This window comes from Notolabrus celidotus, chromosome 1 (assembly GCF_009762535.1).
Source record: "Notolabrus celidotus isolate fNotCel1 chromosome 1, fNotCel1.pri, whole genome shotgun sequence".
Taxonomy (NCBI): Eukaryota; Metazoa; Chordata; class Actinopteri; order Labriformes; family Labridae; genus Notolabrus; species Notolabrus celidotus.
The window spans coordinates 3,792,977-3,820,771 of record NC_048272.1 but is presented as its reverse complement, the minus strand read 5'-3'; the positions used below and the strand labels follow the sequence as shown (position 1 = coordinate 3,820,771).

Below are 27,795 nucleotides of genomic sequence, written 5' to 3'. Positions count from 1 at the left end.
ATGGCTGCCGCTGACGATTGGCTTCAAAACAGCTCTTCAGAAACAGATGGGTGACGTCATGGATACTACATCCATATTTCATAGTCTATGGATCAAACTCATAATGCATCACAGCAGCTTATTGTCCTCAAAGGCCACCATAACTACACCGTTAAGAGAGATGATTAAGGGAGCGTTTCAATCAAGAATCTGGCCACTACATACCTCGAAATGTTTCTACACACTGTACCTTTAAACATGTTTACTGACTGGTACAAAACAAAGCTAGGTAGATTTAGCATTTTCAACATGACCACCACCATCATTGTGCCATCTTCAAAAAGCCAATGAGTGATGTTGCTGAGACAACATCCATGTTTTATAAAGACTATGATCATAATGTAAACAATAGTATTAAAACAATTAGTTGCTAATTAATATAAGCACAAGTCTTATCATTGTCTCCTATGGTTATATGACATTTAAGACCATACTACTTCCTGAAAAAGCACTTACTCACTCACGCACTTCCCTAAGCCATCGATGGCAGCCTGTTTCTTAGAAAACACTAACAGGCAGCAAAGGTGGCAAGAAACAGATTCACCGTGAGGCTAATTGGTGAAAGCGAGCAATCAGAGGACAAAGGTTTAGTGTTGGGGTTCGGGTTGCCATTATTTGGATGTCATATAAGATTCAGCCTGACCCAATTAATATGCCACCTGATAGGAGGGCCTCTCATCAACCTAATTTAGGGAATCAATAGGGAACAAATGAGAGTGAGCACGAAGCTCTTTATGGACACAAACAGACAAAGACCACCCAGTACAAGCTCAAGGAGACTGATGCCAGCAATGACATAAACCTTTTGACAAATCCTCACTTGACATAAACAAACATTCAAACAGTCCCCTGCCCCTAAAGTGCATCAATGTGCCGTACCCCTCGTCAGGCATACCCGCCCTACATAGACAAGGCATGACATTGATGGATGTTTTTATTGTTTTGGCACATTAGGAGTAATTGTATGAGTTTGACATGAAGTGTTGGAGGCAGAATACTACACCCAAAGCCTTAAGACTACTGACATGATGAACTCTGACCCAGCTTCATTAAATAAAGCTGTAACTGCTTCGCTGAGGCCCTGGTGGAAGAGAAAAAAAATACAGTATGATGGGAATATTAAACATGTTACAAAGCCCTGGAGAAAGGCTGGTGGGGGCTGGGAGAGTTTGGGAGGAGCTTTTTGGCAATTATAGCCATAAAGTTTAGAAAGAAGGTGAATTGGGGGCAGCTCTCAATAGCTTAAATTGCTGGACACAGCCTTCAGTAACACCTTTTTGTCTGGCTCAGTGACTGGCCTGTGTTTAGAGGGGAACTTTTCAGGGAAGATCACACGCTCTCATCAGGGATGAAAGAATCTCACATGACAATAAAATAAAACCGCAGAGACACAAGATTTGAGTCACATTGATTAGACACAGGCCGACAAAGCTTATGAAAGGTAAACAAGGTTTAAAAGTGGCCATAGTCATGTTTAGTTACTGATCATTAAACACTGAATTTGCATTGCACTCTATTGTTCTATAAAATAGTAGAAACAATATATTTAGATCATTTTTGAATGAATCTCCAACTGCTCAAAGAATTTCAAATCACTTTTTGGATAATAAATCAGTTAACTTTTTTTAAGTAGATGACTGTGCCACTGAACTCACAATTAGATTGACAAAAACCCAGGCAAGAAAGTTGTTTTAAATGCATCAGAAGCACAACTTCATGAATGTGAAATCTTAACAACCTTCTTTCATGTTTTGCAATCTATTTTAGATTTTTTTTTCTTTTTTCTTTATGTTCTCAAATTTTTTTAATCACTTGAATGTAATGGGATTTTTTTTCCTGATACATGTTACAGACAATATTCTTTATCACTGTTGTTATAGCAGAAGCACCTTTGGCACCAGCGGTAGCCTTTCCTTATTATATTGGCACAATATGCTGGTAAATAATAATTTTGGGTTCAGTTAAAGTAGCAGAAAGTAAAAGGAAGAATTATAAATTGTATTTCTACAAAAAAAATCTCACTGTTTCAACTAGCTTTTTATCAAGCTGATCATGTGGATCTGGTGTTCCTTAAATCAGTTTAGATCCACTTTGCTGCAACCAGAGGTTCACAGTCTCTCCTCTCACAGCCTGAATGACAGCTGTCACTCTTTTGTGCTCCCTGCACACCATCTGGTTTGAATCTGATGACTGCTGGCTCTGACATAGATGGAGGTGAGGTGCAGACTGGTGGGCCTGGCTGACACTCCTGCCTGCCCTGCAGGGGCATGTCAGAGTACCGACCCACCAATCTGAGAGAACAGACTTGGGGTCAGGATGACCACCCCTACCCTGCAGGATTTCCTCTGCAGCAGCAGAGAGGTAGGAAATAAGGTGTTCCAATTGCTCATAACTGTCCGTCCTTTTACTGTCTCACAATGCTGTGGGGCCTTTTATTCTGATAAACAAAAAGTGAATAAGGTTGTATCAGTATTTTTTTCTATGGTTGATGGACAGCAGAGGAAAATCTACAGTACATGTTGATATTTAAAATAACATCAAGAGACAAAACTTCTGCAAAGTTACATTTTAATGTGAAATTGACATCTGACAGCAGAAAAGTGAAGAGGAAAGAGGGGAAAGGAGTATTTCAAACACTGCACAAACATGCACATTTATTTCACAATCTTGGTATTATTCTGTTTCTGTGCTTTAAGACGGGCTCATTCATTTAATGAGCAATCTACAGTCCTCATTAAATACAGTAGATATAGATATTTTCTTCACTCAAATAAAATCTTAAGACATTACAGCTGATCGCAGCTGTAATGTAAAAAAGACGTGAAGTGAAAAAAGCTTAGCAACCCAAGAAGGAGATATATCAGTGAGCAAAAACATAAATCACAGGAGTAAAAGAAATGTGTGAAAATGAATTCTCTCTTTGATTCGCTCAGGTACAACCTCTTAATGAAAAGCTTCTCCTCTGCTGGGACACGGCAATCTGCACATTCCTCCACTTATTTTGAATGCTTCTCACAGCAGTGTGTGATTACTTGAAAGTCAGTCGGACATCTCTCTTTTGGCAACAACAGGAACCACTCCAGAGCAAAAAACAAAACGTTTTGTCCCATGCTGCCGTCTTGCAGTTCTGGCTGCTAATTATCCTAATATAATAATATTGATAATACTTCTATATCTGCACTGTACATGACAAAACATCTCCAATCTGAAGCTAATTGCATAGTAACACACTGCATTATGTAATGCAGAGCTGACAACAAAAAGATGCTGGGAGGGGGGAAATACAAGAGAATGTAAAGAGAGGAAACAAAAGAAAAAAATCAGGATGCTTTTTCTATATCATTGGGAAAGTGACAAAGTTGTTGATTTGTCCTGTTAGTCGTTTCAGATAAGATGTAATAAAAAAAGGGAAGGTTATATGAGGACACAGCTGCACTCTCTGTCCAATGTGGTCGGGCTGAAACCTCCAAAAACACAACCCCTGATCAAGTCAGTCTTAACCCTTCTTCCAAACACATCCTCATCCCATGTGCCAAAAGTGCAACAATATTGACAGATTGACTGCGATACTTACAAAATCTAGGTTTGTCCACTGAAAATGAACTGCAGAAGCACAAGATAGAATACATTGTAAAGTAACTCTCTTTTAATTTTACTTGTAAAACTATATTTTCTCTAATTACATGAAAAGTTATTTGCCTAATCGAGCTATCATCAATAAAATTGCATTTGCCTTTAAGCGTCAGTGGTCAGCAGACCCTAAAAGTTAACAGAAGTTATGAAGAGGAAGCCTGGGTGAGTTTAAAACTTAAAGGAGTAGATAAGGGAGTGAGAAGAAATGCTCCATCACTCACATGCAAAGTTAATATTTTGTTGCATAAGCCTTGTAGACTATAATCCCAACATTGCAGATTTAGATTTAATGTAAAACAGCAGCAAAAACAGCTATAACGAGTTGCCACAATTTCGAGAAACCTGGGCAGAGATGCAGTGGGTTACAGTGCTGGCCAATAAAAAGGGGCTGTGGACTTCTTTGAGGCCTGAGCAGTCAGTGAAAGGCACTGTGGGGTCTCCATAGTTCACATGGCAAACTCTCAAACACCCACGGGGGGTTGCCCTCCCTCCCTCCCCTGTCATGCCTTAACTGAGGCTAGTGTTGACACAGTGCTGGCCAATCTAATTTTGATTGTCAGGAGCAAGGAATGGTGATCCTCCCCCCGCCCCCCTGAGATCATCAAGTTCATTTCTCTGGCTGCATAGGGATTTTTTTTTCCTCTCGGCCCCCTCTCCACCTCCCCATCTCCCCACCACTAGAACAATATTCAGCCGTTCCTGGGCCTCTCAGAGTGAGCTCACTGGAGTTAATCTCTCAGGCCTCTCTCTTCTCTATTGCTGCCTCTCTCTCCCTCGCACTCTCTCCCTCTCTTTCTATTCAAAAAGCCATTCGAGAACAGCTTGAATTAGTGACAGTTATTATTCAGACTAATGAGTAAAATCTCAAAGGCAACAAAAGTGGACTGTGGCATCAGCTATAAAAGCATTCATCAATCATTCATTCTTGGCAAGAGGGATTTATTAATAAGTGGGTGACAAATATCATTTTTGCCATTTATAAAAAAAAATTAGTAATTATTGAAGACAACAGTGTTGACAAAAGCAGCAGCCCACAATTTAGAGGATAATCTGCCAAATATCACGAAGCCTTCATTGTATTCCCAGATCTGTATGACAGATGGCCCTTTGCACCTTTGTGTGTGTGGGTGTGGGTGTGTGTGTGTGTGTGTGTGTGTGTGTGAACATGTGCCTGCACATCTCACAGGCCGAGAGAGTGGAAAGGTCAGATTATTTTGATTTTCTTGCCAAACTTATTTATATTCTAATACTTCTGTTTTTATCAGAATTCTGCATATATGAAGAAAAAAATCTCAAAAATGAAACCCCATCACCACCACCCCCCCACCTCCTCCCCAAAGTTATGTGTTGGTTATTGAATGAGAACTGTGAATTCAGAATCATTCATTATTCATGTATTTCCTAATACACTCATTTAGTTCAATGCCTTCCATCATTTTAAATTTAGGTATGCATGATGAGTTGATGCAAAAGAGGGGTTACTTATTGTCTTTTGTGTGTGATGCAGAAGGGAGGGGGGTCTGCAGGGTGACAAACTATGACATTTGGTGGACGCCTCTGTGAGACAGCGTTATTACATTTAAGCAGCCGCAGACAGACATTCATTTTCTCAGCCAATAAGACACAGTGACAGCCCAGCAGTGTGTGGCTTTGTTGTGTGATTAAAACAGAGAATTAAAAATTAGGATTTAGCAAATCAGTGCATCAGTCACCTGAATAATGGCCTGCATTGAAGGAAGATTAATGGTGACTATCGAGCAAAACGCTTTGTAACTGTTGGCTATTTTGTCTTCATTGGTATTCAAACGTGGAAATAATGTCCATCAGAGCTGTCAAGAGCACATCCAGGACACTTGAAGATAACCTTTCCTAATGATTGATCTTTTGGTCTTATTTCACTACAGTTGTTCTGTTTGCCTTGTGAAATGTTGCAGAGATATCACTATGTAACTGACAGGAACAAGTTGGGAAGTTTGCCTGCAGAAGTTTGCATGTAATGATACAAGTTGGCCAGATGGGGGCAATAGAAGTAAAGGTCAAAGTTGAAATTTGTCTTTAACACTCTTTAGCTTTGCTCATCACACTGCCTTCTGTCTATAATTGATTACAAAATAATCAGACTTTATTTGTGAACCATCAACAAAACCTCAATAAAATGTCATGTAGGCCCAACTGAAGTTACAAACTCACACTGAAATGTCAAAAGAGGAGTTATGTTAATAATAATTATTAATTAAATGTACTTCTTGTACATTAATGTGCAGGAATACTGGAGTAGCTTAGTGGTGCTTACCTACATTTTAAGTGAGAAAAATAAAATCACTTCAAATCAATCATTCGTTGTTGTTTGTTTTTTAGCTTTAAATCATACATTTGTACATTTACTTGTCAAAACCTCTTTCATAGTCTCACATTATGGAAAAGCTATTGTTCAAAACTAAATGAAGCCTTGAAGAAAACACATTTCTGAGTTTAAAACTTAAGAAAAGTAACACAAGTCAGTGTTTTTGTGATAGTGCTTTCTGTATTAAACATCAACCAAAAGCAACTTTGCAATTTAAACCAAAATCCCCAAAACAATAACTTTCACATCATTTAATTAGCTGTTGTTTTTTTTATTGTTGTTGGGGGGAGGGGGGTTGTCTTTTTTTCAAAAGTGTCTAAGACAGAAATATGACTGAAGTGTCACTTTAACACCCACTGGATGAAAAAAAGTATTGTTCTGAATTTAAAATAATGCACAGGATGAGCTACATCATAAAGAAGTGTTTCCATCTAAACCTCTCATTCTTTAAATCTGCAAGTCCTGGTTTGCACTTGAGCCGAGGCTCAACTGCAGCTTGACAGGCAATCTTGACATTACAGAAAACAATTTCAAATCGAAAGATCAGAGGTGAAAGGCCATAATTATTCCATCAGGGGTGTTGGGTTCACTGAGAGGGAGAGCTGACCAAAACAGACCCCCCCTAAAAAGGACAAATAGGATTACTAAATTTTACTCATAGTTATATTTCTTAAAAACAGTATTATGCAGCTCTTTATGGTTAAATAAATGATCTTAAATATAAACCATTGATGGAGTGATATTCAAATAAGAGGTAGGGGGGTGTATGTTTTGTGTAGGTGCATGATTTGCAAGCTGTCAGATGACAGCCCTGCCAATGAAGAGCAGTCGGCCCCCATTTTCTGTCCAGTGCTCCGTGCTCCCCACCCCCCTCACTCAAACGCCTCTCCGTACCCCATGGGAGGAGGTCTGTTGCGCTGTGGCCACACTAAATCAACATCGTCCTAATGAGGTGTCACACTTGACCCCCAGCAGCCTCAGCCCCTCACATGGGTGTCAGAGCCACAATGAGCGGCCCTCCATCTCCAGCGCCTGCCTGACACATTTTGATTCATGAGAGAGCCTGGGCCCTGTCAGGTCAAAATTACCCCTATCAAAATGCCACCATCAACACATTCATCAAGTCTACCTCTAAATACGCCCTCTTCAAAATAACAATAAAAGAAAACAACAATACTTCCTTGCATGCTCTCTGTGTGCGCCCACCTTCTGCCTCCCTGAAAACTGGGCACCTTTGCAAACAATCACACCATCGAACAGCTTACACACAACTTCACGTCCTCTCTCATTGCCTCTCATTGCAGCTTGAGGTGATACCCCTGTCTGTCAGCGGTCGGGGTCCAGCCTTCTGCTCCTAATGGCTCTCTGAGTGATGAACTCGGTGTCCCCCAGGTGTTGGGGAGCCTGTCCCTTGACCTACTGACCCAAAACACTCCTAATGTGAACAGGTCCTCGCAGCTAATAATAAACCTGAGAACGAAATCCTGGTGACCAGTTCAATCTGTTTTTGACACTGTGTGACAGCTTAAAACTGATAAGCCTGTGGGCGCAGTGACATAAATAAAGCCAAAAATCATCCACTCATTACATGCATTAAACTATGAAGAGGATGACTGACTTCAGAGAGAACCTGCCCACTCTTCTCCTCTTCCCCTGGAGATCAGCTCCTTCATTGTAAACACAGCTGAGACTTTCACCTTTCGGGCCACGTATCACCCTGGGACGAGATCATCTCCTAATCAACTCAGCCCGGCGGCAACAGCAGGAGAGATCCTGCTCAATTCAAATGAGAGGGATCAATGTCAACAAACCATTTGCTCCAACTTTTATCAATCAGTGGTCAGAACTGACACTTCTTCTGTGTCTTCAGTTTGGTACTACCTTGTTCTCAGTTTTACAAGGACATGTCATACTAATGTGGTGGCCCCCTGCTCAGAAGATCATTTACTGTCAGCTGACACTCAACTCTGCGCACTGAGGCAGCCATCTGCTCCCAAAACTTTCCCCTGGGAAACAAGGGCAATCCAGTAAGACCAGTACACCCATCAAATGACAGTCTGGTCTTCAGCCCTTACAAATGTCCATGATTGCATTGTCATTATCATCTAAGACGAGAATCTGTCACTGTTAATTACCAACACTATCAGCAACCCATATGCAGTCTTGCTATGATGGTCTCATTTATTGTGCATGATTGTAATGACAATAAATAAGGGACGGTTTCTGTTAACATGGTGATGGAGACCCACATTAAGGAAATGTAGAGAGACCCAAGAAAGACTCCCTAACTCTGGAAAAACACATATGAACAGGAGTTGTTCCAGGGACTATATATTCTTTAATGAAGTTTGATATGAATGGGTCATATACTGTAGTGCTTAAAAATGTTCATGACTAGTGACAATGCTGTAAGATCTAATTGCCCTACACTTATAATGTCAATGAAGCAAAGTAAAGGTCTTTGGTGCCTCAGTGGTGTGCAGATTTAAGTTGAAGAGGCTTGATAATAAGACATCATTGCACTAATGACTAAAAAAAACAAAACCAAGAGAGTCAACATTTTATAAAAGAAATCCTCAGTCCTCATCATCATCTTCTCCCTTGTCCTCATTATCCCCAATGTCTACCACCGATGTTCTCCAGTCTGTTAGTGGTTAGCATCCTATTGCTGGAATTAGCAGTCTGTGATAGTTTGCACGAGCATTATTTATTCTCCATGTTTTTTATTTATTTTTATTTAAGTTAGTTGAAGAGAGACCAGAAAGGAAGACATGCAGCAAATGGCACAGGTCGGGAGTTGAGCCTGCTACTGCTGCAACAAGGACTATAGTCTCTGTATAGGTGCATTTCAAGAACCACTTTACCCTCAACTAAAAGGTTCTTGTGCCCCCATTGTTGTCTGCGTTTCCACCATGGGCTGAAGTCCCGGGTAGATTGTGCAAATCAGGCCAGTGACGTGTGGAGAAAAAAAAAAAGTATAAAATAATATTTTTAAATCTTGATAACAAACTAAACTAGTATGCATTCCCAGGAACTCACACTGTGTTTCAACAACTGTGTAAACTCCACAAACACTGTTACGTTCAACCGAAAGTCCCAGGACCTTTGAAAAGTACTACCCACCAAGCAGGGGCTTTTCACGGGGGAGATTATCTACCCCTGAACTAAATTTAGACCCTGGTTCCTCCGGTCGAAACGCACGTAGTTCAGGGTTAAAGTCCCGGGTAGATTGTTCTGGTCCGTTACAGGCTGGCTTTAACACATTAAGATGCACAAGCTTACAGTTCCTCATAAAATTAATTCAACTCTATTCAGAACGAGTACAAATGTTGGTGTAATGCAAATACTCAGATTTTGTACAATATGAACCCACCAATCAAACTGTAGAACAAGCAACATGGTCATCATCGATTGATGACCCTTTGTTGCAGCAAAGGGTTGAGGACAGAAATCGAACCAGCAACTATTGCAATGAGAACTGTAGTCTCTGTAAACAGGATCTGTGCTTTGACCCCTAAGCCACACTTCCCCCCCTCCATAAATATTTTCTACAGCAAATTATTGGTAGAGGGAGGCCTGGGGTGGTGTTACTCCTCTGTTTAAGACTTGCTAGCTCCCAATCCTGCTGTTGTTGCTCCTGCCACCAGCTGCATGCAGTGCTCCAGCAGTAATGACTTTCCCTCTATCCATCGTAATCTCCCTTCACACATACTTGATCCAGCTGCAGGGTAGAGGTTAACTGGTTCTCTTGTCTTTTCTCAGGGTTGCTCATTAAGTTCTCATGTGGAGTTGACAGTAGATGATACATAACTCGTCTCTGAGAAGTTACCATGTGTTCAATACATGCTTAGAGGCGGGAAGATAATATGCAATCAAAAAAGACAAATTTAACTGTTATTTTTAGATATTAAGTCAAATTAATCAAGCAGATAGAAGTGGTGCTCAATTTCACAGCACACCAGTTAATAAATGCTGCAGTACTAACTAGGGTGTGATACATACAGTGGTGGACAAAGTACACAGCTTCATAACTTAAGTCAAAGTATAGATACTGCATGTCAAATATTACTCCAATACAAGTGAAATTTGCTCTGTCAGATTATTACTTGAGTTAAAGTCATAGGTTATAGTACTGGAGTACTTGCTTTTAAAAATACTTAAGTATTCAAAGTACTTTTAAAAATATCTCAAAACATTGTATTTTCACAATACATAAATGCAGTCAATAATACATAGGAGTACATTATGTTACATTATGTTTATCTAGAAACCATTATTTTAAATCTCTAAAAACTATACCATGCAATAAAAATAGCAACTAAGTTACTCCAAGCACAGACAACTTAGTTTGAAATGTTCATCTGGAATGAAACAAACGTTACGTAGCTCAACACACTTTCTCAGGTTGGACTGTGAATTTTTGTATGTTTGGGCAGAGTGAGAAACAGGAAGAACAAACAGGGAGAACATTTCAAACATTATGTCTTATTCTTCATTTCAAAAACCTCTAACACGGGCTGAAGATATGGCCATGGGTGCTCAGGTGGAGAATTATAGCCATCATTACCACCTCTAAATGAACTGCCTGATCTGAGTGAAATTTGCTCTGTGTTTGCTCCACGTTCAACCGTGAAGACACACAATATACAGGTATGACTAAACCACTGAGACAAACAGAACTACACAAACACGTTTTACTGTCTTAGGGATCAGATTTCAGAAAAGAGAAGGAAGTTCATGAGCTGACTTCAAAGCTAAAGTAGTGAGTAACTAGAGCATTGATAGAAATGTAGTGGAGTCAAAAGTACAATAATTGTCTTCTGAATGTAGTGGAGTAGAAGTAATACGTTCCCCAAAAAATAATACTCAAGTAAAGTACAGGTACTCAAAAAAATGTACTTAAGTACTGTACTCAGGTAAATTTACTTTGTTACTGCCCATCACTGGATACATATAGCAATCTAAGTAACCACCTTACATCCTGACATCCACACCAAACATTTAAGGAACCACTTTATGGTCTCTAAAAATATCCTTGCAACAATCTAAGGACATGGCAGCCTCCCTCAACATCTTTAAAACCAGGCAGCAACACCTGGATATCATCTGAAAAAAAAAAAGGAAAAATAAGTATTATTATTGATGCTAGTTTTCTTGTTTAGGCTTTCTTGTTGCATGCACTTAAATGTGTTGTAACAAAGAGAGGCCTAATACCTGGTAATTGTAGCAAAGTGACAGCCAGTTGCCTTTTACTACCCAATGTGGCAGTGGAATATATTTTTTATGCTAGATTGGATTTTTGTGAGATGTACACACTGTGATAGTTATCATTTCATCTTCAACATCCTGCTTTTCTTTACTATCTCCTAAAAATGTGTTATGGCTTTAATATATTTCTTAAATAAACTGAGCTCTTCAGTTTATATTAAATGAGGAAAAAAATCTCTAAGTGGGTTAAAGTCATGAAGGTTTTTTTTTTAAAGGATACAGTTAAAAGCCCCTGACCACTTAAAACAACACAGAATGGAGGTCTGAGGCTGTGCAATCCTTTGTGTTAAAGGAACTTTTGATTTAGTTAAACAGCTAACCTTTCACACCCGAACAATGGACTCCTTTTCTGAAAGTTAGCACTTGACAAGTGAGGAGCAAATTGTACGTGTGTGTGTGTGTGGTGAGTGTTTGTGTGTGTATACGAGTGTGCGTGTGTGCACGTGACCTATGTCGAACAATCACCATGACGCATACCACCCTTTCTCTCCTCAAATAAAAACAGACTAAACGGAAAAGAGAAATCATCCACTGTTGAAGTACTTTACGAGATCCTCCTCTCAACAGAAAAAGGACTAAGTATCCATGGGAATCTTAGCACGTTAGGGAGGCCTTTCTCCCTTCCTCTCATCCGCTCTCCCCCGCTGCACCCATGGACCAATGCAATTGTTTATTTGCTCCTATTGAGGCTGCTCCATTCAGTGGCTCTCACATTTACTCTGCTCAATTGGAGTGAGACAGCACTTATTCGAGGAGAGGAATGTAGCGTTCCACTGACAGAGCAGCAAGAATGCAGAAGAAATAATTAGAAGTTTTTAAAGGAAAAAGTACAGCTGAGCATGAGGGAGAACGACGTCAAGCCAAACAATGCCTACTGACAGGACTTTCTGCTGTGATGAGTTTATCCACACATCACCTTGACACCACCAAAGTAAAGACGTGTTTCAATACGACACAAGGTTAGAAAGTGGATAAGGGATCCTTGGAGGTCGTTCATTCACCAAGCCTTGTTAACTAAAAACTACCCACAGAACAATGAGGTGTTCTCCGGCCTCTTATAAGATGTGGCCTGTCCTCCAACCTCTTTCTTCAAGGCCGGGGCACAACTGACCATTTTCACACAGTTACTATTTTCTTTTGACTATCTCACTGGAAAGCTCAATTGCAGTTACATTGTCATACTTTTGTGTTCCAGGCCATACATCACATATATGACTACATTTACTATTTCCCTGCTTCCTCGTGGTCTGCAAAGACAAATGAGGGAATAATTATAAGCCAGATTTTAAAACAATAGTTATTTGATAGCTTATGAGCAACAGTAAGACAACTGTTAATCCTTACATTAAACCAACTGTTAGCTGAAATTACTACATTCTTCCTCTTGAGATGTATATGAGGGATAATGTATAGTAAATGGGTTGTTATGTGAATTAGAACCTAACAAGGTGAGCCAGATGTGAAGCTGAGGGTTCTTGTCTCACTGTGAAGGGTGAGCGAGTTGATACAAATGACACAACTTTGAACATGGTTGCTTTTATCATCACCACTTATGGTATGAGTCACTTTGAGGCAATGCACTCAACAGCTCTGCTTCATTGCCTGGATTGAATAGGACAGGAACTTTCTCCACTTTAACAGAGACGCTTGAGGACCAGTAACTCATCAGGCTGCTCTTACATCTGTCCCCATTAACTGTTATTATAAGACCCACCATCAGGCTGAAACTAATGTTTTTGCCACAGTGTCAACAGGCAGAGATGTATCTGACTTATTTTTCGCTGTTTGATTTAATATGATCAGGTTGTCCCTGGCAGAATCAAGTATTTCACACAATGAGGTAATAAGTAGGGGACAATATGTAGTAATAATAATAATAATACATTTTATTTTGGGTGCCTTTTAGATCACCCAAGGTCACCTTACAGATAACAAAAACATTCATCATTAAAACATCATAAAAACAAACAAACAAGCAAAAAGTAATAAATAAAAAATTTAAAAAAACTAGTGAAGTGCAGAGAGTCCAGTTACAGTGAATATGCCAGTTTGAACAGGTGAGTTTTGAGTTGGGATTTGAATGATGTTATGGAGTCCGACTGTCTTATGTGTGGGGGGAGGGAGTTCCAGAGTCTGGGTGCAGAGCAGCTGAAGGCTCGGGCACCCATGGTACTGAGGCGTAACTGTGGAATAGTTAATAGTAGTGAACAGCTTGTTAAAGCCGGTTGGATCAAACCCCAACAGGACACCAGGGTCCCTCCTTCAAGGTGATGGAGAAGCCCTGCTCACTGTACATTCTTATTAACCTGCCCCTACTGACTTAGTTAATCATCAAATACTGATTGGTACTACTTTGGTACATTTTCTCTGCTGTTTTCAGCTCTTGTATCAGTTTTCCCACAGGACACAAACCATAGTCAAATTGAGCAGCCTTTTTTCTTCACATTGATATGATGGGTGTTTCTGGTGTATGTTTTATGTATGTATTCTTGTGCAGACAGTGACAACAAATGTCCTTATTCAGGACAAATAAAGATCTATATATCTATCTATCTATCTATCTATCTGTCTGTCTGTCTGTCTGTCTGTCTGTCTGTCTGTCTGTCTGTCTGTCTGTCTGTCTATCTATCTATCTATCTATCTATCTATCTGTCTATCTGTCTGTCTGTCTGTCTGTCTGTCTGTCTGTCTGTCTGTCTGTCTATCTATCTATCTATCTATCTATCTATCTATCTATCTATCTATCTATCTATCTATCTATCTATTACAATTAGTCCACCAGAGTCTGTGATGAGAGCTGCATTGCTTGCAGTGTGGTTTGCTATCAGCGTAGAGACTCTAATCACCGCTTGTTTTGTTCTTCATGTGACTGTCAACGGAGACATAGCAGACCATTACCATGAAATGTTGTTGCGTAATGATCAATCAGGATCAAGTACAGTGCAGTTCAGGTTTCAATGGATGGTCAGCTGAGAAGCAGTGAAAAGTTTGGTTGTGACAGTGACTCATGTCACGATGAATGTGGGGGAGAACTATAAGAACTACAGCCATGCAGATGAAGAGATGCACAACAAAACACAACAGCAATATGTAAATGAACAACCCCTGACATTTTGTGCACAGCAGATATTAATTTACAATGACGTTATTGGCTACAGTTTAGCTGTTATTTTTTTAATCTTGTGTTTTAAGGCTCGTCTTGATCTGTATGTCTTATCTTATGTCAGCCCATCTTCCCAAAACACACTGGCCTCTGTAAAAAGTCAGTCATGAAGTGGAAGTGGAAACGAAAAGTCACTTGCTCAAACAACCAAACTTTGACATTTTAATATCAAGTGCAGAAAAGTTTCATTCCTATTTCAGTAGAGCTGCTTAAATGTTGTTATTTATCCATGATCAGCGCTGATGGCATACACACTTATAACTAAGTTGCAGAAGACTTTTGACACAGTCCCTTGCTAATATTTACATACTTAAATCCTTACTTTTAATTATTTTTAGTGCTGTTCTATTAGTTTGTGTCTGCCTGAGAACAGATAGGGAAAATACAGCTTTAAGCTAACTCAGACACAATGTGTCAAACGATATCAAAACAACAACAGATTTCAGAATCCCTTTATTTATATGTTAATCGACCTGAAATAAAGCAAGCCAAACAACATTATAGCATTGGAGCTTTCTACCTTGAGCATGATGTCAGAGGAAAATGGCTGTTGTGGGAATATGGTAAATATCTGCTTATGTAATGGACCACAGAGTAAATCTCTCCCCATGCAAGGTCTGATCTGTAGTCACAATGAAACTTTTCTTCTCTGTAACAACAGCCTTGCCTGCCAAGTCCTCCGCTGTCCTGTCTATCTCGGTTGTCTATCACCTTGTCTCAGATCAAGAGGAAAGTGCGGATGTCAGTGATGAATGACGATTCAGCTAAAGAAATGGGTCACAACAAACAAACAAACCATCCAGGCAGACAGGAGCACCTGACAGTTTGTGGTTAACACTAGCTTCTGAGGCACACTGAAGCAGTGTCAGGCAGTTTCAGGGGTTTGGGTTTTTTTTTTTGGTGATGGCTTTTAAGGTTCATTACTGGCAGTTCAGTTGTATCTGTGCATTACTGGTCAAAGAAGAAAAGAAGGTTTTGAATCTGCAATGAGAGATGAGAAAAAACTCCCCAAATACTTGAACAGAAAAACCAGAGGAAGGGTAACAAGGAGGCATCTCTCTTACAGTAATGCAAGACAAGTTACAAACATGTTTGTCTGTGCTAACTCACAGGATGCTTCTCTTAGAACAAAGAACAGTTTTATTCTTTATCTGAGTGAAATGCAGTGTGACAGTGACTCATGATGAATGTGGGGGAGAACTATAAGAACTACAGCCATGCAGATGAAGAGATGCACAACAAAATATAACAGCAATATGTTAATGAACGACCCCTGAAATTTTGTGCACAGCAGATATTAATTTACAATGACGTTATTGGCTACAGTTTTGCTGTTATTTTTTTTTATCTTTCATTTTAAGGCTCGTCTTGATCTGTATGTCTTATCTTAAGTCAGCCCATCTTACCATAACACACTGGCCTCTGTAAAAAGTCAGTAAGGTAGTGAAAGTGGAAACAAAAAGTCACCTGCTCAAACATCCAAACAAACCGAAAAAGCACAGAAAAGTTTCCTTCCTATTTCAGTAGAGCTGCTTAAATATCTTTATTTATCCATGATCAGCGCTGATGGCATACACACTGATAAATAAGTTGCAGAAGACTTTTGACACAGTCCCTTGCTAATATTTACATACTTAAATCCTTACTTTTAATTATTTTTAGTGCTGTTCTATTAGTTTGTGTCTGCCAGAGAACAGATAGGGAAAATACAGCTTTAAGCTAACTCAGACAGAATATGACAAACTATATCAAAACAACAACAGGTCTTTTGTTAAAATATGTATTTCTTTCAGTGCATGAAGACGTTTTCCCTAATTATTCAAATATGATCAAATGAACTAACTAAGGTGAATCACTCAGGACAAGCAAACACAACTGAGTGTGAAAGCATGAGGAGTGGAGAATATACAGACTGCACATTACAACATGTTGAATAGAAAGTCTTTTAAAAGCTGTTACAAATAGGTGTGGATGTGAACTAAGTAAATAGAAAATCAGTGATGAATTTGTTTCTATGTACTAAAAATCAGATTGTATGACTCCGTCTCTTCTGTGCTGATATGAGTGGGAAGGTCTCAACTTTCCTCTGCACCTCAGTCAGTTTGAATCCAGGCAGGAGGTCACTACATGAAAACTCAAGTAAATCTCATCTGCCCTCTACTGGTCAACCTCATACAATACACTATACTGTATGTATATAACTCGTATCAGAATTAGAATCAGAATCAGAAAGAACTTTATTCACAATGTATCACAAGAATACAAAGAATTTGACTCCAGTATTTTTTGCATACTCCCTGTACAAACATAAATAGACAAACACCAAAAATCAAGTACTACATTCAAATACTAAATTCAAGGCTGGGATCAGTCTCCCCCTTTATTTGATATTTGTTGGGACAATTAAGATAAGCAAAAAAGCATCCATCTCTCTGCAACTAGGCTGTTGTATGAGTGAAATATTGCAGCAATTCTAATCTTGATTGAAGTTGGTGGTGGAAATTATTTGAGTGCATTTAATCGATACCAGTATTTGGGTACATGCATCATGTTAATATATTAAAGTATCATATTATTGCTATGATAATAATATGATATCTTTGATTTCTTTGCAAGCTCCAATTAATAAAATCGAATCAAGAAATGAATTATAGAATATTATTTTTGGTTAGAATAAGGGTTTATGTTTTATCGCTTGGTGAGATTTATAAGCTATAAATGTGTACATGTGGAAAAAAAACACTAATTTTCTATTAATGTTGTCATTAATGATAGATAAATAGAAAATAAATAAGATTTTTTTAAGTATCAGCTATTCTTTATAATTAGTCTCTTAGTTGGTATACTCATACTTTGGTGCTGTGTTTGTTGAGCTAAATAGAATACATGAGGACTCCTAACACTAACTTCTTTTAAAATGTTTCCACAAAGTTTGTATAGTCTGTGTTTTACTGACGCCTGTTGCACCCATAATGCTGTGGTTTTTTTATAGGATTCGTATCAGAGCCCCTAGATTTTGCTAATTCATCTTTAAAACCTAACTTCATTTCAAACCAACAACTAAATAAGAAGTCTCTTTGTCTTACATCTTTCAGAAAATGAGGGGGGAAATGAGAGGAAGTTCTCTCAGTCTGTGAAAGACGGCGAAGCAGCAGAGTAAGGAGAAGAGCACAAAAAAAAAAGGATCTATTTTTCTGTGTGGTTTTCCTGTGCAATATCAAGTTGGCAACCACCCTGCCTAAACACCAGTTACACTGCAGAGACTCTGTGATCTCTCAGCATGGACGCCTACACTGATTATCAACAATATGACGACTACACCTACCTAGAAAACCTAACCGACAACGAACCCTTTCTTTTCAATGTCACTTTGGACTGTCCAGGCTCTCCCCTCCATGGCTTTAACACCTTCCTCCCCGTACTCTATTACCTGATATTTTTCACTGGCTTTTTGGGCAACCTCTTTGTGATCTCTGTCATGGCCAGCAAAGGCAAGAGAAGAGGGCGTCTTGTGGACACGTTTGTTATCAACCTGGCTCTGGCCGACCTGATCTTTGTCCTCACGCTGCCTCTGTGGGCCGTCTCTGCCGGCCAAAATGGTTACTGGGACTTTGGGGCCATCAGCAACCTGTTGTGCAAACTGAGCAGCTACATCATCGCTGTGAACCGCTTCTCCAACATCTTCTTCCTCACCTGCATGAGTTTTGACCGCTACCTGGCTGTGGTGAGGCTGATGGATTCCAGGCACCTGAGGAGCAGCAGGTGCATTCAGGTCACCTGTGGTGCAGTCTGGACGAGCTCCCTGCTGCTCGGCCTCCCATCATGGGTGCACAGAGGTTTGCAGGACTTCGGTGATGGCCCATCCTGTGTGGAAGACAACAACTCATATTTTTTCCTCAGCCTGAGCCTGATGATGGCATTACTCACCTTCATCTTTCCAGTTATGATCATCGTGGTCTGCTACGGCACCATCATCCTGCATCTCAACAAGCACTGTGCTGCTGCTGCCAATCCTCGAGCTGAAGCCCGCCGCAAACACTCCCTTAAGATGGTCTTCTCTATCATCGTGGCCTTTGTGGTGTCCTGGCTCCCTTTCAACATATTCAAAGTCATTATTGTTGTCTCACAGCTCTCAAATGCTGATTTGAGCTGTGAGGCTCAGGCATGGCAAAGAAACGGGCTCCTCATCTCATGCTGCCTGGCATTCCTCAACAGCTGCATCAATCCGGCCATCTACCTTTTCCTTGACCATCACTTCAGACAACGGGCCAAGATCCTGTACGGCACCTGCAGAGGAAAGAAAAAGTCACTGCAGAGCTACAACTCCTCTGCTTCATTCACTAACGCTGGCACTACAGAGAGCTTAGGAACAAGTGGAGGGAGATCTCAGATTCAGATTGAGTGAGACTCCCGTCTTATCTTTTATTTTGAAGCTTGTAAAGTTCTGTTATTCTTTAAGATGTATGTGACAGCTTTCACTGCTCATCTTCATCGTCATAATTGGTCACAAATTACAAAACCAGATGCATGTAAAGAAAAAAATGTAGGTCTGTAGTTTTGTATGAGTGTCAAAAAAGGTCTGACTTTTATTTTCCATATCCAGATTTTCTACATTTATTGAACATGTTGTGTATGCTACTTATTGAGTTCTTTAAAGTGCAGCTAATATGATGCATGAGCAAAAAGTCTCTTGTGTTATCTTTTGTTAGTGAAATATGAACATTTTTTCAGGATAAGTAAAGGCATTAAAAGTCTTTGAAAAGCTGTAATGTAAGTGATTTGTGCATTAGCTTATGTAACTATTTTAAATACTCAAACATGTCATTGGAAAATGTTTGTAACACCAACTATGTCTCAGGGAAATGTATATATATTGTTTTGATGATTGTGTTTTTCAATAATAAAAGCTGTAAAAAAAATTGTGAAGTGATTCGAGTTATTTATGTGAAGGCAGATTTTCAGCTCTTACTTGAGAATTGTTCAGCCTGGGCAGCATTATTTCACTTATCAAATAGTGGTTGCTCACAACAGACATTACCAGCACTGAAACCACCCCTGTGCATTTCAAATACACAAACATAACATTACAGAACACTGACTTGAACATTTAAATGTTGGTTCCAAATGTATAACTGTGTGTTTAACATTTTTAAGTGTTCTGTTTAACATGGTAAATTTAAGTTATAAAGCAATTGTGTACAGTTAATTCATAAAGGCTCAAGCTCTATAATTAGTTTTTCTTAGAAATAGTGTTTAAAAAAAAAAACCAAAAAAAACCCATGCAGACTTCTCTGCCACACTGCAACAGAGGTGTGGAATATGAGGTTGACCAGTGTGCTCTGCAAAAAATAGCAAGGACATGAAACATACTGTGAGACATAAAAACAAGTCACACCTATCTTAACTTGAACAACAAAAATTCAACTTGTGGATTCTGATAAACAAGAAGAGGGTGGGTACATAACCAATGGCAGGACAAACAACACCTGGCAGCTCAGATGAAGACATCAGGCAAAACACTCGTACCTGCACAGACTTTTCCTGGTATCTCTGGCACGTGTTGATTGTCTGATAAAAGAAACTCAGGTATGAGGAACCTTCCAAGCCTGTTTAACTTTTATCTGAACTGCACTTGGCCCATCTTCTGCCAAATCAAAGTTGTTCTCATGCAATATGTGTAACACCGGGTATTCGAAAGTTCAAATGTTCATGTGCGCCTACTTGTTTTTCAGTTCTGTCTGTGATATATGTAGTGGGTGGTTTCACATTAAAGAAAGCAGATCAGAGTGCCAGGCTGTGGGTACAGGGGTCAGAAGTTTCCACATACTCATTTCAGAGATAAGCGGCTCAGCTCTCACAACTGTCTCCTCCCTATAACAAAAAAAAAACAATCTTTTTGTTACAACTGTGAAATAAACAGTATGGGTGTAGATGATCAGCATTTTAGTGCCTGGAAACAGCTTTTTCTTTAACAATGCACTTGTATGCCGCATAGTAAAGAGAGATTCAGAGCAGGAAATGTTTGAGGGCCGTAAACTAATGTACATAAAGTAAATCTCTATACTTGCTGTGTTGTAATATTATACATAGTATCGATCTTATTTTCTATCTATGAAGATTATGGTATTTTTACCACCGTATTTTTTGGTACCTTTCAGAAAACAAACCTTCAGGAAAGATTAAATTAATGATTGGGTTTCAATCGTTGACTTTAAACCTCACTAAAAGATCATATTTGGGTTTTTTGTTGTTACAGGTTGTTGAGTTTAAAGTAATCACAAACTTCACATAAGACCAAACAATTCAAAAGTTTCTCTACAATCACACACAAAAACACACACATTGATGGCTCTGGGAGTGTGTAGCGTGAAGTGGTTGCTTTGAGGTTTTGTGAACTGAGAGCACTGAGTCACAGTCAAGCAGACAAAACGAGTTAAGGTTCACACCAACTGACCTGCCATGACTGTAAGAAACAAAATTTGATAATTAAAGCTCATTTGAGGAGCTGGTTATAATGCAGACTGAAATGAATAGTGATGCCTCAGTAAGACCTGCAAAAGAAAACAAGATTATCAGCGACAAAAGTGAAGATTTCTATATGGTTATTTTTAATGGATGCGGTCACAGCAGCAGGGTAAGTGATAGATGGAAGTAGTTACAGCACGCTGCAGAAACAGCCTTTGTTGACATTTTGGCAAAGATTCACAGTGAGTAATACAGCTTGCTTTTAAAAGTGAGCAATGGATGATTTTCCTTCAGACACGCCTCTCACACATGTACAGTACAGAACACAGTCCGGAAGTGATTAAAGTAAGCATCATGTCCACAGGGGGCGCCAAATTAGAAGCAAACCTTAATGTTCTCACAGGAATTTGAAGTATTTTAAGCCTAAAGTATTCCACAAAAATACAGCACAGTCATGGTTTTATTAGCCATGCATTACATTTTTCCGGATAAAGTGACTGTCATGTTTTCTTCTTCTGACTTTTACTGTTTTTTTGTCATGCTGTTATTGCTTATATTTCTTGATCGAATGAGGAAGTTCCCACACTTGTTACAAATGTGTTTGTTTGAATCTGATAAAGATAACAAAGGCACTAAAAACTGTCACACAGAAAGGGAGCACTGAAAAAAACTTTACAGAGGTTGTTTACAAGGTCAACAGTGCATTGTGATATTTAAGATTTGAGACTCATGTAAGGTTTTATAATTCTTATATTTTATTCATGTTTTTATTTTTTAAAAGCCCTTTTTTAGATTAACTGGTGGATTTATTTGAAAATATATACATTTAATGTTTCCTGTACACATTATTTTTAAATGGTTAACAGTTTTTAATCATCACATTTATTCACTAAAAGGTAGAACTCAACCTTGGTTCAGCCAGACTGGTTCACACAAAGTGAAAGGTGAGACCTTGGCACTGATCTTTATCATATTTTTTGCAGTATGAGAGTTATCAGTCAGCTTTTGTTTCTGTTCATTTCGCGACAACAGTGCTGAAGTTCTCACAGTAAGTTGCGGCTCCTCCTGCAGTGTTCTCTCATTACAAAACTCAAAAATCCTCAACACGTCAACTCAACTTTAACGTATGATATGAATGAACAAACTTCCCACGATAAGTTTTTAGTTAAAAATATGTTAAAAAGATTTTTTTTCAGGTTCAAGTTGGATCTAGGAGATAAATCATATCAGAGAATGTGTCCATCCAGGTGTTCCTGGTCTTCTGGTCTTTAAAGTCACTTACATAACTTTAGCAAGTAAAGGAGCAACACATCATATTTTAGACAAATTTAAAAGAGGAAATTGTGTGTGACAAATTGGCAACACAATACACATTTAGTCCCACTTCTCTTCTTGCTTTATGTGAAATACTTTGACCAAAGCTACTGATGGCTGATGTTCTGCTGCAAACTTTTGATACATATTGTTCAAAAAATTAAATTATGAGGCCACTTTGGCAAGACTCTTCTCTACAAGTCCTATGGTTACATAACATTTCAGCTTTTACTTCATTCATGTAACGGTCATTTGCTTTGTTTTTGATTTAACTCATGGAGGCATTAAAGACAGTAGAAATATTTCTACACCTGCTGGAGTGCTAATCAAGATATTGAGTGGAACCATTCTTAACATTTTTGCCAGAAATTATTTGCAATATACTTTTTGTCTATTAGTGTTTATATATAATTTTTAATGTTTTGTTTATGTTACATGTGAATAGACTACAGATGTTATTTATCATTCTTTTAAACTTAAGGATGTTGTCAGGGGCATTGCTAGGAATAAAGCTCTACTGGGGCACAGGCCCCTTACTATTTCCCCTTCCTCACACACACACACACACACACACACACACACACACACACACACACACACACTTTTTATGGGCAGGTGTTTTTTCTCGTGCCCTCTAAAGAGATCCAGAGCTTTTTTCTAGTTAGTGAAACCAGTGCTCACAAATGTGTCATGAATATTTCATGTGTTTACCAAACATCCTACATGAGAAACAAAAAGCTGCATCTCTATTTACAGAATATTGTAACCAGGGAAAGCTTTCAAACCATTGTGAATTTAATGATGTTTGTTTTTTAACCCAAAGCAGTGCTGGGGATAGTGGGACTTCACTTGTTTAGGAATTAATGAATGTATGGGAAACACTGCGGTGGATGCAACACATTAACAACTGCGCCTAAAGTCTTTTCCTTTACTTCCCATGGCCTGTCTGCCCCTGATACTGGTGCACAGCTCATTTATACTGAGGCATGTGCAAAAGTAAAGGGGGTCTGGCGACGCCCCTGGATGTTGTGCAATGTTCTCTGTTCCCATCAAATGAATGAATAAATAAATAAATACATAAATAAATGAATAAATACCAAACAAGATTACACTACATTGTGTACAGTGACAGTACAACAAAGGGCACATAGAAAACATCAATGTATATATAAACATTGCACAGCTCAAGTAAAGCTGCCCTGAATTTAGAAACAAAGTAGAACAGCGCAATGTGGTGTGGGCAATATTATCTTTTCACTGCTGAGATGCAGAATCTTCACACAGATCATGCAGCCCTCGGATGAGGCGATTAGCTGGGGTTTCATCGTTCAGAAATAAAAATCAGCTCAAGTCTACATGAGCTCTGCCCAAAATAAACAAGCATATCTTATTCTGTCTGTCCTGATGGCAAACCTGACATCTTTATACCTTTTATGACATGTAGATGACTAACTCCTTTGTTTTCCTTCTACAAGGTTTCAGTTTCTGGCTAATGGTAGTGGATTTAATTAAGTGACAAAAGAGGATCATGTTTTTGGTATGTTCCAATACTTGCTCATCTTACAACTGATCTTTGTTTCAAAGTGTCAAATGATTGCTTCAGGTTCATCAAATGCCTGGGAAATATAAAAACTGAAATGTATGCTGCTGTTTTTTGTTGATGTTCTGAAAGGATACTCCTCAGCCCAAACAAAAAGGAAGTACACAGACAATTGAAAAGACTTTGTTTACCTAAGGTAGACCAGACACTCTGTTAATGCAGAGAATATTCAGAATCAGAATCAGAATCAGCTTTATTGGCCAGGTATGCTTGAACACACAAGGAATTTGACTTAGGTAAACTGTGCTCTCTTTGTACAAGGCATAAGAATAAGACATATAAATAAAAATAATAACAATAACATCAGCTATAAATACAAAAGAACAACAAATAGGCATGACTTATATGTACAGGCTGAAAAAATATGATAATAGTGCAGTGGTGAGTAGCAGAGGTAGTTTTTACATTAAAAAAAATAGTAGTTAAATAATAAAATAAATAGAAATGTGGAATTCTGCTTGGAGAATTGTTGCATTGTATATCTACATGTATATTTCCAGAGAGTATTGATCCAACAGGTATGACACTGTTATGGTTTAGTGTTTATCAGAGTGAGAGAGAGAATATTGTAATGGAGGTCCAACAGTAACATGAAAAAAAACAAGCCCTGTGTAGTTCTCATTTTAGCAGTTTCACGTATTATCCATTGTTGCAGTTATTCACTGTATAACACTATCACCAAATCTGGTCAAGTAATGACTTTTAAATGAGTTTTTTTTTTTTTTAATCTCTAAAATCAACTGCTGTACACAAGATAACACTTACTCTTTGGATTTCCTGTGTTACTATGTGGTTTTAACAACACTATTTTTCCCAATAATACCACCAGCTATTCTGATGAAAGATACGTCACAGCCTCTTTTATGTGGTGACATTTTGATGACTCATATCATTAAAAACAGTGACAGACTGTTCCATTACACAGAACAAAAACTTTTGTCATTTCTTTGATTGTTAAAAAAAATACCAAAACCTAACTGTATGGCTTTGAGTTGTTGGACAGTAAAATAAAACAAAAAAAGAGAATCAACTCAGTTTGAATTTTGACCTGAGAAAATTCAAGTTTTGCCTGGTAAGGTCAAATAGTTAGGTATATTATCATTTAAATGGAGATGTGGCAAATATGAAAGTTTTCACACATGTTTGAATTTATTTGAGGAAAGCGAGCTATATTTGAATTATGTTTGTGTTTTGTCTGTGTAACATAAAGTGGATGTCTTTAAAATGAACTATTCCACCATATATTTTTTTTTTATTTTTTTTTTATTATTCACCAGGCTATGTTGCTTTTAGGCTAACATACTCACCTGCATGTTTATTCTTTATTCAGATCCCCATTAGCTGCCACTAACGCAGCAGCTACTCTTCCTGGGGTCCAAATTCAACAAGCATAAAATACAAAATATACATAAAATACAAAACTGAAAATTCTACAAACATTACAAAGAAAAACTGTGAATGCTATATAGAAATAAAATACACAAAAAAACAGAAAAATGCTACAAACATGAAATACAACAACTGAATATACTACAAATGTAAGAAAATGCTAAAAACACAATGTAGAAAAACTGAATGCTACAGACATCAGATAGAAAAACTGAAAATGCTACAGACATAACATAGAAAAACTGAAAATGCTACAGATATAAGATTGAAAAACTGAAAATGCTACAGACATCAGATAGAAAAACTGCAAATGCTACAGATATAAGATAGAAAAAATGAAAATGCTACAGACATCAGATAGAAAAAACTGAAAATGCTACAGACATAAGATAGAAAAACTGAAAATGCTACAGACATAAGATTGAAAAACTGAAAATGCTACAGACATAAGATTGAAAAACTGAAAATGCTACAGACATAAGATAGAAAAAACTGAAAATTCTACAGACATAAGATAGAAAACTGAAAATGATACAGACATACAATAGAAAAACTGAAAATGCTACAGACATAAGATAGAAAAACTGAAAATGCTACAGACATAAGATAGAAAAACTGAAAATGATACAGACAGAAAATACAGCAGCTAGAAATGCTACAAACATAAGATAGAAAAACTGAAAATGCTACAGACATCAGATAGAAAAACTGAAAATGCTACAAACATAAAATACAGCAGCTATAAATGCAACACACATAAGGTAGAAAAACTGAAAACTGAAGATGCTACAAACATAAAATAAAATAAATCAAAAAACAAAACAGGATGTTCACTAAAATTCATTAAAATTCATTAATGTTAGAGTTATTATTAAGGTGTTCCTTTAAGAGTCTTCTAAAACTGGCTTTACTTGGGGCTTCAGTTATAGTGACTGGTAAATTATTCCACAGTGTGATGGCTCTACACATAACAGATCTGCTCACCGCATCAGTCCTTGGTCTCTTCTTAACTAAATGACCCTGAACAGCCTGCCGGGTACTGTGACTGTGTTGGTCCTTCACACACTTTATTTTTTAAAACAGACAATTTGGTTGTTTACTAAAACAGATATTCCTAATAAAATTTGCAAGGTTGCATGCCAACTTCCTGTCTACTCTGAGCCACGAAAGACTGGAATGCATACTGTCTATACTCAGCCACACACCTTATGGACAGGCCAGAGCGACTCTTGCGGCTTCATTTTGAATTATTTGAAGTTTAGACAGATCTTTTTTGGCAGCACCTGACCAGTGCACCTGAGCAGTAATCCAGATGAGATAAAACTAGTGCCTGTGTCACCAACACTCTAGTGGCAGGGGTGAGAAAAGGGGAGCATCTTCTAATACATGATATCCCATAACCCATTTTCTTTACAATGTTGCCAATATGTTTCTCCCATGTTAACTGTTCATCAAGAGTCACACCAAGCAAATTTGTCTCCTGAACCTGTTCAATGTCTGAGCCCTGGAGAGATAGGCAGAGCCAATTGCACTGTTGCTGCTGCACAACCTATGAAAAAGAACTTTCCTAAAGGACAATAGATATGAATGTGCTGACTTATTTGGTGCCTCGTGAGTCTGAGACAGCAGCAGTGTAGAGAATACTTCAGAGAACGATGGACATATGTATCAAAATACGTCTTTTGGTCACTTTTGGACACTGCAGTATGTAGATCACGTAGTTTACACAGGATTAAAAGTCCACGCAACGCACTGCTGCCGACTAGTGGATGAAACAAAGGGAATTTAAACCTAATGTGTGCCTATTTCAATGTATTCTGTCATCTCTCTACTTACAACAATACTTTTGGACAGCAGGGGAGATAACAATGAGTGGTTTGATGTTGAAATAGGTTGAATTACCATCACTGGGAGTTCCCTGCCCGTAAAACGCCCACACATCCGCGGAAAAGTGGATGCTCTGTGCGGCGTTCACGGACACCTCATGAGCTCGTTCATTCCAGACCTATGGGGATGGATATAAATAAAATATCTATAGCCATAGCCATTTAGAGTTTTAGCTCACGAAAATAGTGGAAAATTGTCCCTTTGCTTGATTGGTTAAATGCTGGATATTGTCTGATTTCAGCAATCAAGTGACACATCGACAGCATTCATGAAAATGCAAAAAATCAAGGATGGTGAGAGTCTTTGATCATTCCTTGTTTGTGTAACACAAATGATATTTGTGTTTATTTGTGACCATTGCAATATTATGCTACTGATTGATTGACTAGGTTTATTTTGGTCTGCATCAACAACCAACACTTCCCTCCACAACATAGGAGCCATGTATAAATTACAAATAAAAGCAAAAAAAAAAAAACAATCACTGAGGGATTCATCAAGGAAATATATATGGAGTCTAGCATATACATACACACACATATTGATATGTACATTCATATGTACACATACACATGCATACATACACAAGTACATTCATGCATACATATAAACATGCATACACATCCACGTATATTTTAGCCAATCACATGCATTTTTGTTGCATTTTCAGTTTTGTGTTTCATGTTTGTTGCA

The 27,795-nt window shown here is 38.3% G+C and overlaps 1 protein-coding gene across 1 annotated transcript; it reads left to right on the top strand.

Moving 5' to 3' along the window:
• Nucleotides 1–17,707: 17,707 nt before the first annotated feature.
• gpr25 (G protein-coupled receptor 25) lies at nt 17,708–18,852 on the top strand. Its single transcript, XM_034685956.1, has one exon. The coding sequence runs from the start codon at nt 17,728–17,730 to the stop codon at nt 18,850–18,852; it is 1,125 nt and encodes a 374-aa protein (XP_034541847.1). The 5' UTR covers nt 17,708–17,727.
• The last annotated feature ends 8,943 nt before the right edge of the window (nt 18,853–27,795 follow it).

Bases quoted from the DNA above. Each gene is read 5' to 3' on its own strand.
- gpr25 (XM_034685956.1), top strand. From the start codon at position 17,728: ATGGACGCCTACACTGATTATCAACAATATGACGACTACACCTACCTA.